This window comes from Pipra filicauda, unplaced genomic scaffold, assembly GCF_003945595.2.
Source record: "Pipra filicauda isolate LSUMZ 115617 unplaced genomic scaffold, ASM394559v2 scaffold18_size4552066_pilon, whole genome shotgun sequence".
NCBI lineage: Eukaryota > Metazoa > Chordata > Aves > Passeriformes > Pipridae > Pipra > Pipra filicauda.
This window is the reverse complement of record NW_024104298.1, coordinates 2,068,765-2,082,484: the sequence shown is the minus strand read 5'-3', so window position 1 is coordinate 2,082,484 and position 13,720 is coordinate 2,068,765. Positions and strand designations below refer to the sequence as shown.

Below are 13,720 nucleotides of genomic sequence, written 5' to 3'. Positions count from 1 at the left end.
TGAGTTTTTCCTTAAATACTCCAAATACACAGAAAGGGCTTTGAACCTAGAAAGCAAAGTTTTGCTAGAAAATTAAATAATTTAAACTCTGAGCATGACAAAAGTAGAAATAAAAGAGAATTCAAACAAATTTCCTTCTACCAACTGCATTCTGGAGAGTCAAACACTTTACTTCAGGCTTGGAGATCTCTAAAATCATGAGCCTTAAACTGACATTCTGAAAATGTAGAGGATCCCTAGGTAATGTTTTTATTCCTTGCCTTTGAGGCTGAGCTGTGATCTCTCCATCCTCTTACCAGCAGATTCCCAGTCCCTATATTTTCTCAGGTTTCCTGCTGTATCTCTGGAAGAGGAATATGGGAGGTTCCTTTCAGCTGAGCAGGATTTTTCACTTACCAAACAGGAGGCAGGTTTTTCTCTTTTTCAGCGCACCCAACCTCATGCACAACAACTACTATAAGTCAAACCATTAATTTTATTTGATGGCAGCCAAAGTTTTTTAAAAGGAACATAAATTAGTTCATCAACTGGATATAAGTAGTCAGACACACTTAAAGGGGGAAAATTAAAAAGTTTTATTGTTCCTGAGCCATGGGTTGTGAGTGAGAAGAGTACTGTGGTTCTCAAACCTTGGTGTACAGGGAATTGTCAGGAGAATCCCAGGTTGAGATTTGTACTAAATGTGATGCAGTCATTTCTGGATTTGCTACTTACTCATCCTTCTACGCCATGAGGTTGCAAGTCTAGTACAGTAGGTTTTTGTGTATTTTGTTATGTTTATTCCAGTTTTTCAAGGTTTTCAGAGAAATAAGTTAATTTAACTTTTTTCCTTGTGTGATTAAGAGGGTATTGGGTTTTTTTGTTTTTGTTACATTCTGGAAGTACAATACATAAGAGTTTGAGTAAAGGAAGGCTTGCAAGAATTGTTCATACAGTGGAGGATGGAATTTCAAGAAATACAGCAATTTTTAAAATATTATCTTGTCAAAAGGACACAGGCAAACAGATGAGTAAACAGAATAAGAATACTGGTGAGAAATTAATGAAGTAGTGAATATTTAGGATTCTGTATCCTGAATTAAGAATTTATTTATGGAAAAGCATTCAGCAGTTCACTGTCAGACACCGGCATGGGACACAGACTGGATGTGCTATCCTCTTTTCAGATGCTTATACCACTGTGGAAAAACAAGGTGTGGTCTGTGGGTGTTTAGATAAGTCAAAGTTGACATTCTAGTAATGCACACAGGTGGCAGCCACCACTGATACCTGATTTTTAAAACAAATTGTTTTACACAGAACCACTATGGGCTGGTTTACTATGGGTTTGTGTTGTGTTTCTGTATCCTCCCCTGCTGTGAGTTCAACTTCCCTCATGGACTTCCACCTTCCATAAAGCCTCCCATTTGTCCTTTTTTGTCTCCATAGCTCTTGCTTCTCTTTTCACCCCCATGCCATATAAAAATCATCCCCATCTTCCTATGACCCAAAACAATGCACTGGTCAAAAAGCAGAAGTGCTGTAACTGGGTCTGAGATAACCAGACCAGCAGAACAAATGGAACAAAACCCAGAGCTCATGGTACAACCCTTTTATGTCCTCTGGAAGACACAGCAGTCAGGTCTTTCTCTTCCCTCCTCTATCCAGATGCTGATTTTAAAAGAATTCGTGAAAACATTGGTTCTTTCAAAATTTTTTTTCAAAATCATTTTTACTGATGTTTCAGAATTTTACAATATGTATTTGAAATTGGCCAGCAGTTCAAAAAGGGAAGAAAGAAAGGTTGGGGAAAGAATGGTGAGTACAGGCCCATAATCCAAGTCACTTCATAAGGCATCATTGGAAAACAGGCTAAAAAAGAGCAAAGCTAAGCTTAATAAAATCAGGTTTTAAACTCTCTCCTGTTAAACCATTTCTTATGTATAATTACACTACATATGGGCATTGTTGGTATATTTAAAGTTTAGTCGGTGAGTTTTTCCTGTAAAAACTCCAGCTTTTTTAAGTTCCTGTTCCGGTTGTACCAGATGAAGTGAAAGTTCCCTCTTCCAAAGTTCAGTTTACCATGAGTCTTTGCTTTATTGATTTTTTATTCCCTTTTTTTTTCCCTGTTTATTGCCCCATAGGAGCAGTCTCACAGGTGCTGGACAGCCTGGAAGAAATTCATGCACTTACAGACTGCAGTGAAAAAGACTTAGATTTTCTTCACAGTGTATTCCAGGATCAGCATCTTCACACACTACTAGATGTAAGTTTTCTTTGATAAACAATTTGTTTGTACCTGTTGTTCATTGGATAGTATTTTGTTTTAATCCAAGTATATTATATTTTCTTTGTTTCATACCAAAATGAATTTATTTAGGTGTAGAATGTAACACTCAACGAGCACTTTACACAAAAATACATTTTAGGACTGTGCATACAGAATATTTTAGAATATGTGAGTGGTTAATGACCTGATTTGAGTTAATGGATCTGCTTTAAAACACTTCATCAGAATAGCTTTTTTTCTTTTGATAAGGACTGGATTTCAGTTTTTATTTTAAAGGTGAATTGCAACTTTATACAGATTCATTTTAATTAATTTTAAGTAATGTACTAATTTGAGACCAGTTCTAGGGATATTCTTAAAAGTATGACATTTTTTGTGTGAAGCACCTGGGTATGCTCATTTCTCTCCTACACTTGAACACAGTAGGATCAGTCATTTAAATCTCTGTTATTCTGTGGTTCACAAGAGCTGTTACTCCAAAAGACAGCGGTGCCAAAACCCTCACTGAAGAACAAATTCAAAAGCACATCATGCTGTCAGTGATTTCTGTACCTACACAGTACTGGGGTGTAAAATACAGGTCCAAAAGTAGCAGAAGAATCTTTCTGTGATGATTTTTCTGGGATGTATGGGATGTTGAAGACAGAGGACTTACTTTCAGACATGACCAACTGTTTCTAAAGCAGTCTACATAATGCACTGAGAAAAAACTCAAGATGGACCCAAATCCACAGAGACATAGGCTGTGTCCACGTTAGCAAGTACTACAACACAATAGTAAAAGATTTGTGGAACAAAGCAGTTGTTGACTTTGGGTTTTTTAAGAGCTTTTACTTTATTCTGGCTGTAGTGCAGTCCTGTGGACCGGCAGGTGAACAGCATCTTCTATGTTAGTGTTGTTTGAGAGTAGATATGGTATGGTAACACTGTATGGTGAAAAACAAAGAATGTGGTAGGGGGGAATAATCAGAAGATTAATTTCAAAAATTTACTCCTGAGTCAAACCAAAATGCCCATGTGGATGGTGACCATTTTATTACCATGTCTTAAATTGAATGGCTTGGGTATCTTAGTGAATATCACAGATCTAACACGGTGTCTGTAGTTTTTACCCTGTGGAAGGCTCGCTGGAACAGGAGTCATTCCAGCTCTCTGATCTGCAGGTAGATGATTCTGGCTGTAGAGACTTTAAGGAGTTTCTGAAAAATTGTTGAATGCTTTAATTCCTCTATGCAGCTTTGCAGAGGTATAATCTGAATATAAACAGTGCTGTAGGTCCTTTGGTGTCCAAACTCTTTAAAATGTGGTAGATGATTTGTGCACTTCTTACAATTTCATTAATGAATAGTGGGTCACTTCAATTCTGTGCATTCTTCAAGTTTAAAGGATTCAGATCCACACATACTTCCTTCTGGAAGCAGGCCCAGCTGCTGGATTCTGAACTGGCCTGTCTGGGAACACAAGGCTGCTGGTAAAGCTTCCCCTCACCACAGCTGCTCGTGTGACTTGGGGAAGCAGAGATAGTTAGTTAGCTGTTAAGTGATGAGGGCATTGCTCTGGCAAACTCTCTACAGTTCTAATCTTTGTTCTTGATAACTGTTTATGCATTTTACATTGAACAGTCATTGGATAAAATTACATGAAGCATGCAGGAAGAGGGGACTAGGAGCTCTTGACTTTCCTGAATTGTCTCCAACAATTCATCTTGCAATTTGCATTTAAGTATGAATCTTTTTTTCCCCAGTGTAAGGTCATCTAACTTGCGTTCCAGATGCTTAAATTACTGTTTTTATATTGCAGACTGCAGTATAGAAAGGTGATCAGGCACTATGAACAAGAAATAAAAAAATCTGGACAGAGGTAGAATAACATGAGTGTAATAAGTACCAAAACACTTCTGTCACTCATGCAGAAAGGTTTTAGATATTTATTAACCATTATTATGTTATCATATAACTTCTTTGGCTTTGTAAACCATATGACCTTAGTTTAAGTATTTTGCTGTATGACAGGTCTACCAGACATTAACTCATGCTTCTGCAATGCTTTTACTTTTTTCCTGTCCTTGACAGCACCAGTCTGGTTTGTTGTACTTCATTCGTGACCTGTTATTTCTGTAGTGGTGTGTTGTAGCTTTTTAAACAAGAAAAAACTGCAATGAATTTGTACAGTTTTCCCATTCTTTGTTATGATCATTCTCTTACACAGACGGGGATGCATTTCGTTGCCCATTATAATAACATATCTGTGAGAACAAAATGCTATCAAAAAGCATTTTTGTTTTATTATGCTACGTTGAGGGGGGATGATAGAATCTTTCCAAAGATACTTCAATTAGAATAATAGGAAATGAAATTCTAAAAGGTTTGAGTGTCATGCAATACATATTTGAAAGACTGAAGCAAATTACAGACCCTGTTATTTGGAAGGGTAGCTTTTTCATGTCCGTAACTTGAATGTGGGAGATTGGTTTCTGTTTATTAATTGATACTATTCTAGTTTCTCTCTCAGATCTGTGAAAAATTCATCAACTGTACTTTGATGAAGTTCTGTCAGGAAAACTCTTTATTCCTCTCAGACTATTTAAGGCTACTGAAGCCACTAGACCAAGTAACCTGGGAAGCATTATATTCCACTAAGGAGGGATTTTCTAATCTATTGTGAAGTTGTGGCTGTCACTTGGCATTAAACTGCTGTTCCTCTTCCGTGGCCTTTTTCCACAGTTAAATTTGTTCTCATGTTCCTACTCATTCTCAGGAGTTCTCCTTATTTTTAGATTAGGCACATGAGGGTAGATCATGCCTGCTGCCGAAATACCTTATTTTGCTTCTGAACTAACACTTTTTTCTGAAGGCTAAATGAGAAAGGGCAATCTTTATTTTAAGGGTGCAGGTTTACCCACGTGTTGGTTTTTTTTTCAGATCACAAAATAAAAGTCTTCTTTCTCAGTAATTCATTAACTTAGGTGTTATGAGGACAGGCACCTCTGAAGGCCATAGAAGGCATCATCCCATTGATTGTTTTTCGTTGATTCATTTCTGTATGTCTGTTGTGATTGCTGTCTTAAGACTCTCTTCCGGTTTACTTGAGTGCCAAAGCTGTTCAAAACAAGGGGAAAAAAGATGCCAGCTACTTAGAGAGTAGTTTATATTCACTCTGGGCCAAATCCTGCAATACAGCAGCATATCCTGATGTAGGCTTATTGAATAGTTTCATTGTGTGTCTTTTTCTTCATTTTACAGAATCCTGCTATTGTTTCGAGTGGTTTATTTGTGCACAGAAGTTACACAATTCATTATTAAAAACTTAATTTTGTTTAATGAGGAGAGTAAAGGCCCTTCTAGAAACAACCATTTAGAAATACTATCTTAAAAATTTATTGTTTAGTAATTGGTCTTTCTTGTAAAATAAAAGACTAATTTGGGGTGGGTTTCATTTTTTTTTACTTCTGTCAGGAATGTGATGATCAAAATTTTGGTGAATGATGTAGGACATTCCTGTGTGTGACTTAGAACTGTCTGGGTCTATGACTATGTAAAGCTTTATAGACTGTTTCGTTCTGGTATCCAATTTAGATGATAAAGAATGTAGTAAAGTATATAAATAACTTTATGGAAAAACAGAGTTAAATTTAAGTAGTGAAGCAGTTTTTTTATTACCCTTGACAGATTTTTAGAAGCCTTATCAAATGCTTGAATTAAATTATTTTTTTATTGACTGTCATGAAAGAGATCCTGGGAGACATTGCTGACTTATGTCAGCAGTACTGATAAAGAAGTTGGAAAGAAATGTGAAGAGGTTATTAATTTTGGAGGCATTTGTTGTTCTGTATCATGACAAAAGATTTTAATGATTATTTGTTTTGAAAAGTGTAGTGGGGCTTCAAGGCTGTGCCTAATGAGGGAGATCTTCACACATTATGTTTCATCTCTATCTGTGCATCAAAGGAAGGAAGGTTTGCTAAAATGCAAAACCAGAAGCTGCTGTTTCATGCAGCTGCCTACATTGAAGGAGACAAGAGAAATCATTCCCCTGTTGAGTCAAGCAGTTTGGTCTCCTCTCCAGGGATGCTTTCTGAGGGTGATTCTGAATGCAGATGTCCTTCGATTTACAAGGGAGATTTTTGCTCAGCGGGAGAACAATATCAGCTTTTGTGTGACTGGGGCCTCTCTGTGCTACTGGCTTTGTCTGCATCTGTCTGTCCTCAGGCAGATAGTTCTCTAGGCTGGTATCTTTTGGCTGTTAATTTAAGAAGTTTGTTACATAGATGGAATCGTTAAGGTAGGTGTTGTTATTTCTGCAAGTGTATGTGTGATAGAAGGGTTATGAGATTTTAAGAAAGTTTATTTTACTTTTTGCTGGCTTAACACATTACACACGTGTAGTTTTAAGTAAATGAGGTTAAACAAAATTTGGAGTAGCCATTTGTATCATATCTATATATGTACAGCCACTTCTTTTATTTTGAGTTTAATTTATATTCTCAGTGCATATATTTAAGACATACTGATTTTTCAAGAGAATCTCATTTTTATGTGTGTTATCCCTTGTTGCTGCTGGTAATGTTTAAAAGAAACATGCATCTGTGCACACTTCAGAGTTTCCTTAGGATTTCTTTTGAAGTCAGTCACCCAAACAGATTGGGTCCTGAAGTCCAGACTTTTAAGGAAACATATTTTCTCTTTTCCTAGAATGAATGTTATTGGAACCTCAGTTTAGCTTCTTACATGGTTGGCTAAAGCTTTCTGCTGCATTTATTTTGGTTTGCTCTGTTTATCCTCTAGATGCTGGATGTTGGCACAGTAAATTTGAATGTCTTTTGTAAAAGTTGCAGTTATTCAGCAGTGTCCAGCCGTTGCTGATAGTAAAGTTCTCTGAAAATGCTTTAAACTCTTCATGTACCTTTCCCTGTTTTGCTCTTTTCTGAGCAAGGTGTATTATTTTAACAACTTTATTATATACTTTAGAATAAAAAAAATAAAGAAAACACAAAGCAAAAAACATTTTGTTTTTTATTTTCAGGATGCTTTCATTTTCCTCTTCCTTTCTTTTGCTATAAATCATGAACAGACTGATGGAATATCCATCATATTATATAGAAAATAAAATAAAACCAGCAGCCATGTATAAAAAGTTTAAGTATTTTCATCAACCATCTAATTTCACTGTATTTTGATTTGAATAAGGATGACTTTCTGTGTGAATCATATAGTGTGGTTCAAGGTTTTTGGATCCACATTGGTCCTTACTCTCTTGAATAATGATTATGCTAAAACTTATAAGGGGAACATGTTTTAGTGAATCATGAACGCTTTTCTTTTGCAAAAGCAGATCAGAAAGTGTGTTACATGTTACACATTTTACTTAAATTCCTTCAGAACATGTTATGCTTGAGTGAATTCTCTATCATTTTTAAAACACCTTTTCGTATTTTTAATTATCCTTCATTTCATATGTTTGTAAGACAAAAGCAAATGGAAAATACTTGTTAAAAAAAAAAAAAGGAAACTATGTTGGCAGAAAAGCACCTTGCTATTTGGGGAGTCAAGTCTGGCTCTTATCCCAGTCCAGCAGAGGCAGCACAGCCCCAGGGAGTGGGAGGGACTGTCCCACCGTGCAGTGGAACCTCCTTTCCCAAGTAGTACAGAAGGAACAATGGCCAAGCCTTAGGGAGAACTGTTTGAAGAATTCCTTCAGCAGGTGGGCTGGATCAGCAGCAGCAGTGCAGTCCATTTGTACTCTGAAAGGTAACTTCTTTAGAAGCTCTGTATGAAAGAACACTGAAAGCAGAGGCTGTTCTAGAATTTCTTCTGCCTTATTTCATAATCATTCTCTAAAATATCTTCCATTTTCAACTCCATATCTCTGCTTTTCATTTTCTGTGTTACTGGGTAGGTAGATAGATCACTGTGCCAGTCAGCATCACCTCGTTGTTTCCTTGTTTATCCTGTTTCTCTACCATACAAATTTATACAGGGAATTTGCCTTATATTTTGTCTTCTGAGCAGAAAGCATTGTTTTTCCATACTTTTATAATATATAATAGTGATAGATGAGTTGGTCTCTTAAACCCAAGATTAATACAAATAAGAGCCAACAGTAACTTTCATATTGATTGAGAATAATTTTTCAGATATTTATTTATCTGCCACTTTCCAACAATGCAAAATTCTGTGTGAGTTTGCATGACAGTGTGATAGTTACTTTGCTACACTTAACCTGTTCTCTTTTTACCTAATGTTCTGTCATTCTGAGTATTTATAAGCTTCATACTGGTGTGGTGAATCATCAAGTGAAATTCAACTTAATAAAGTGTGTGCTTTAGATGGTAATTGCACTACTTAGCCCATTCCTCTTGTCCTAATGTCATCTTCCCTGTGTAAATGGTGTGTCATTGTGTCTGTGCCTGTGTGTGTCTGTGTGCAGCAACACATCTTTCTCCGAAAGCATAAATCCCTAGACTCTTTTTTGTATGTGGAATTAAAAATTCCCGTGATTACAGTGTATTTTTAAGTTATGGGGAGGGGTGATATGTCAAAAAACACTAAAATTGTACTCTTGCCACTTGTAGAACATTTAATTAACCTCACTGATACTGTCTTGAGAGAAAAAAGATCATTTTCATATTTGACTTTCTGCATTTTCTTCACTTCTTATTATGTTATGTGTAGTTCAGGTTAGATTCAGTTCCTTTTTAACTCTAAGGGCTACGTGTCGTGTTTGGGGTTTTTTTTTCCTTATAAAGCTTCAGATTTTCAGATTTATTATTTCTCCAAGAGCTTGGGGCTTAACTCTGAGAAATTACAAAAATAAAGAAATACTACAGCACCTGTGATACAGTCTACAAATCTTGAATAGTACTTCAGCTTTGTTTGTGCTGGGAGCTTTCTTCAGAATGATACTTCAGTCTACACTTATTTTACATTAAAAAACCCAAAGGCAATATACTTACAGCCCAGTAAGCTCTGCTTCTGTCTTTGAAGTCAGTCAGGCCTCGCTGCCTCCTACTTCCAGTTCTTCAAGTACTTGGCTGGTGCATGTTGGCTCTTCTGGTACTAGTGATCTCATTGCAGTACATTTTTATTCTCAGTATATCATTGCAAAAAATTCACATGAATAGGGAGAAACAAAAAGGGTTGTTAACTCCAGCATTATCACCTCCTGGTGCGAGATATGCTCTATATCATAAAGCAGGTGAGAAGCTGTGTTCTTCACCAACCTGCTGTAATCATTGTGGATTTAACTAGTTTTAAGGATTCTTTATCCCCCTGAAGTGAGGTTCATGGTCATTAGCATTCTTTTCTTTAGGGTGGTGAACTAACCATGACGAGTTAATTCAACTGACTGAATTGGAAATGAAGCCCATGTAGGCCTAACCTGAGTCTGCAGTTCCTGCTGTTGGTCATTAGGCCGTGCTGGAAGCGGGGAGGGGGGGAAGATGTGAGCAAAGTTTATTCTGTGGGGAGTATCATGGTGTTGTCCATGGAACACTCTTTTTAAAGCCTTTCTATATTGAGGGCTTGGTTTTCCCTGGTGGTTATTGAATCATTTAGGTTGGAAAAGACCTTTAAAATCATCAAGTCCAGCCATTAACACACCACTGCCAAGTCCATCACTAGACCACGTTCCCAAGTGCTACATCTACACATCTTTTAAATACCTCCAGGGCTGGTGACTCCACCACTTCCCCAGGCAGCCTCTTCCAGTGCTTTTGACAGCCCTTTCAGTGAAGAAATTTTTCCTGATATCCAATTGAAACCTCCCCTCATGCAACCTGAGGTGGTTTCCTCTTGTCCTACCGCTTGTTACCTGGGGGAAGAAACCAACCCCCACCTGATCACAACCTCCTTTCAGGTTGTTGTAGAGAGCAATAAGGTCCACCCTGAGCCTCCTTTTCTCCTGGCTGAACACCCCCAGCTCCCTCAGCTGCTCCTCATAGGCCCTTCACCAGCTTTTTTTGCCCTTCTCTGGACACACTCCAGCACCTCAATGTCTTTTTCATTTACTTTTATCTGATCAGCTGCTTGGTGTCATCTCTAAAAGCTGTTTTACCTGTATTTTTTTAAGATCAGCTTCTATTAGATATCTGATGCAGAAAAGTAGGATAATGGGATTTTTGTGTCCTTGAAATTATTCATCTGTTAAAGTACCTTGTGAAATAATGGTGTAAGCCCGTCTTTCACAACAGTACTTCTAGGACATTCTAGAACGAGAGTGAGGGGGGGGGTTTTATTGGGATCTTTGAACTTCACTGTATTGGTTTTCCAATTGCTGTGCTAGTTTTCTTGGCACTGCCATGTGCAAAGCGGTACCTTTATTTCATCCTGGTTTTACGTATTTCATCTTTGCAGAAGAAGTTAAAACATTTGCAATGTGAACAGATTAAAATCTGATTTATGCTACAGGAATGGAGTTGAGACCCAAAAAAAAAAAAAAAAAAAAAAAAAAGAAAGCCAGAGGGACTTGTGGCAGACAGTTCCTGGAACAGAAGGGATTAGGTGGTGTACTGAGGATGTCTTGTGTGTAGTGGAGGACTGGAGGGTATGCTGGGTATCTGCAGTCAGCTCATGGCAGCAGGAGTTGAAGAGGTCTCACCTCCTTTGAGGAGGTAAGAAAACATCATATTCAATCTACTTAAATCTAAATAATTTTTGTTTTGTAACTTTGAAGTGTGTTTATTTAAGATTATCCCGGGATTTTCTTACCAAACTTTACAATTTGAGAGAACATACATTTTCCTAGGAGTATCACTTATGATGTAGCATTTTGCTAAACTGCAGCCTCTCCCACTTTGGCGAGCTATGTTTACATGGGCCTGGCATGTCTTTAGTATCTGCTGTCACTTGTTGAGAACTGCAGCTTCTGCAGTCAATAAAATCTTCATGATGAAAATTAATGTGGGTTTTCTAGTTTTCCTAAGATATGAGACAAATTACTAGGGTAGAGTCCTAGTTGATAGTGCAACATAATCCTGTCAGACACTGGAGTCTGGGCTCAATATACATGAGTGAAGCACTCAGGGCTACCTGAAATTAAATAGAATGAAAAATGTCTTGTGTGATTTTGAGGAGTAGCATAACTTCATTATCAATACTTCTGTGAGACAAGTTGAAATAAATAAATTGGTTAATTGAAACCTTCTTGGTAAATGTGAAGCAAATCAAGAGGCACAGTTTAAAATGACAGTTGTGGGGGTGAAAATGCACATACCCTGCAGTTTATTTTGTAAAAACATAGTCCTTTCCTCAGATCATTTACCTCTGAAGTGCTGAGGCTTGAGTAAGTGCATAGCACTTGATAGTTTCTGCTAAAAAGGAATATATTCTACAACAGAGCCAAAATTTGTTTGTAGTTCATGTACACTGGAAGTAAAACTTAGCCCCTTGCAAAGAAATAGGATATACAAATCAGATATTACTGAACCTCTTGACACTTGACCATGGGGTCTGAATCAGTATAAGCATAAATGTGTCCTTGAATCTGCTTTAAACTATATCAGTTTTAAAAAATAAAATTAGATCAAAGATTGATTTAGAACAAACTGTAAAAATATTTATTGCTCTATGAAGACTGTAAAAAGCCACATAATATGCATAAGTAGAAATATTTGCTTTATCATTTTAAATGCTAAATTTACTGCCTGTCCAAACTAGCAAAGTAAGAAATAACAGTTAAAAAGTGGCCATGCCCATGTACATCAGCACAGTGGGTTCAGTGTGTGGAGCTGCACAGATTTGTGTAGTCCTAGTTTCAGATTGAACTTCGTGTGCTTTCCCCGCAGTTCAGCACTGCCTTCAGTTCCACTGCAGCGTTAGAACCTATTGAGAGAATTTAACTTGGACACGTTTTCACTTTTTAAGGTTTTGATCAAAAGATAGGTACAACATTTAGCTATGTAACAGAATGGAAAATCTTCTCAGTGTTCTATACCTTAACCTTCTAGTTCCCCTGGTGTTTCCAAGCATATAAAATATGTCAATGCAAAATTTATATAATAAAATATTGAGTAGTAATGCTACAGGACATCTTTCCTTGTTGCTGACACCGGTGGAGGCCTGTGGCCTTTCCTTCCAGCTGTCGTGTAACCAAATTGTAACTAATAGACAGACCCTGTGAAGGCAATAAAAATGCTTTCTGGATTCTTTTTTACCCATTGGATTACTACAAAGGAAATGCTGCACAGTCCTTTGGCTGTGCACTTCTTAGGGGTTGGGGGCATGTGCTTTCCCTCTGAAAGGAAACCTACAGTCATTTCATGTTTCCACCTTAATTAAACAGATATCATACCTCTCACCTTCTGTCTTTTAAGTTATGTTCATCCTCAGCAGAATGAACCTTGACCATTTGTGTTTTACTAAGATGCTGGAATGCAAAAGTTGATCGTGCTCCTGTTCTGCAACTTGTGTGTCACACAAGGAAAAGGTTTGAAGCTGTGGAGGGCTGTAACCTGTAATGCTATAGAAGTACAAAGTAGAATCTTGAATATGCCTTGGACTTGGATATGGGATGGGACTGTAACCTGTGCTGTGGAATTATGCTGGGAAGTAAATGTTAGGTCTCTGATGCTCAAGTGGCACCAGAGAGCTTCAGGCACAATCCTTAGCAGTGAAAAACAGAGGGTTTAAAAGAGCAAACTGTCTTTAAACAAAGTTGAAGATAAAACCTCTGGTGACTGTGACCTTGTTACTCAGCGTGTTTTCCAGTAGGAATTGATAGTTTCAGGGATGTGTTTCTTTGAGAGCTTAGAATCCCAAGGAAGGAGGCACCCATGGGAACGTTAACAATGTTCTGCATGGAAAATGAGATGTGAAACAGAACTGGCAGAAGAAAGAATGAAGTGGTCTAGCAATTATCTAAATGGCTCTTTAATTTTAGCCCTTCAATATTACTGCTTGTGAGTATTATTTCATTCAGTGGATCATGGATTTCTTTCAGACTTGCAACACATGAAACCTCAGGGGTAAATGGAGAACCAGGATAGGAAGCTGTGGGAAGTAACAGCAAACCTGTTTGTTAGTAAATGTTTCTGTGCAAGAGGCAGCACCCCCACATGAGAATTTTTTAGATGGTACAAAAACCTAAAAGTGATGAAAAACAGCCCTCTAATATCACTGTGTTGCATATGGTTAAATTGTTCAGAAAGCAAAAAAATATATAAGGACATATTTTAATGATCACTTCTAGATGTTTCAGTTTGGGAATTTAATATGTAAGTTTGGCAACCCAGTATCTGTTCTGAATTGCAACTGAATCCCACAAAATGTGTGTTTGTGTTGAAAGATGGTAGGTGGTTTCACTCTAGCAGTTCAGTAGGTCTTGTTTTAACAAGTTTCTGATTTGCCTCACAGAAACTTCCAGATTTTGGATAGGTAGAATACTTACTGATTTCACTGTGTGATCTCACTTTGACCACATTCAAGACTAAATGAGGCAGTGAGGCTAAATTTC

General features: G+C 37.4%; 1 protein-coding gene across 7 annotated transcripts in view; it reads left to right on the top strand.

Annotated features, from left to right (window-relative positions):
• The window catches only part of CASK (calcium/calmodulin dependent serine protein kinase), a 210,025-nt gene that overhangs the window by 146,897 nt on the left and 49,408 nt on the right, over positions 1–13,720 (top strand). For all 7 annotated transcript variants that reach the window (XM_027741886.2, XM_039380225.1, XM_027741879.2 and 4 more), the window contains one exon: positions 2,127–2,248. In XM_027741886.2, the coding sequence (XP_027597687.1) occupies positions 2,127–2,248 (122 nt within the window). The remainder of the gene's footprint in view (positions 1–2,126; positions 2,249–13,720) is intronic.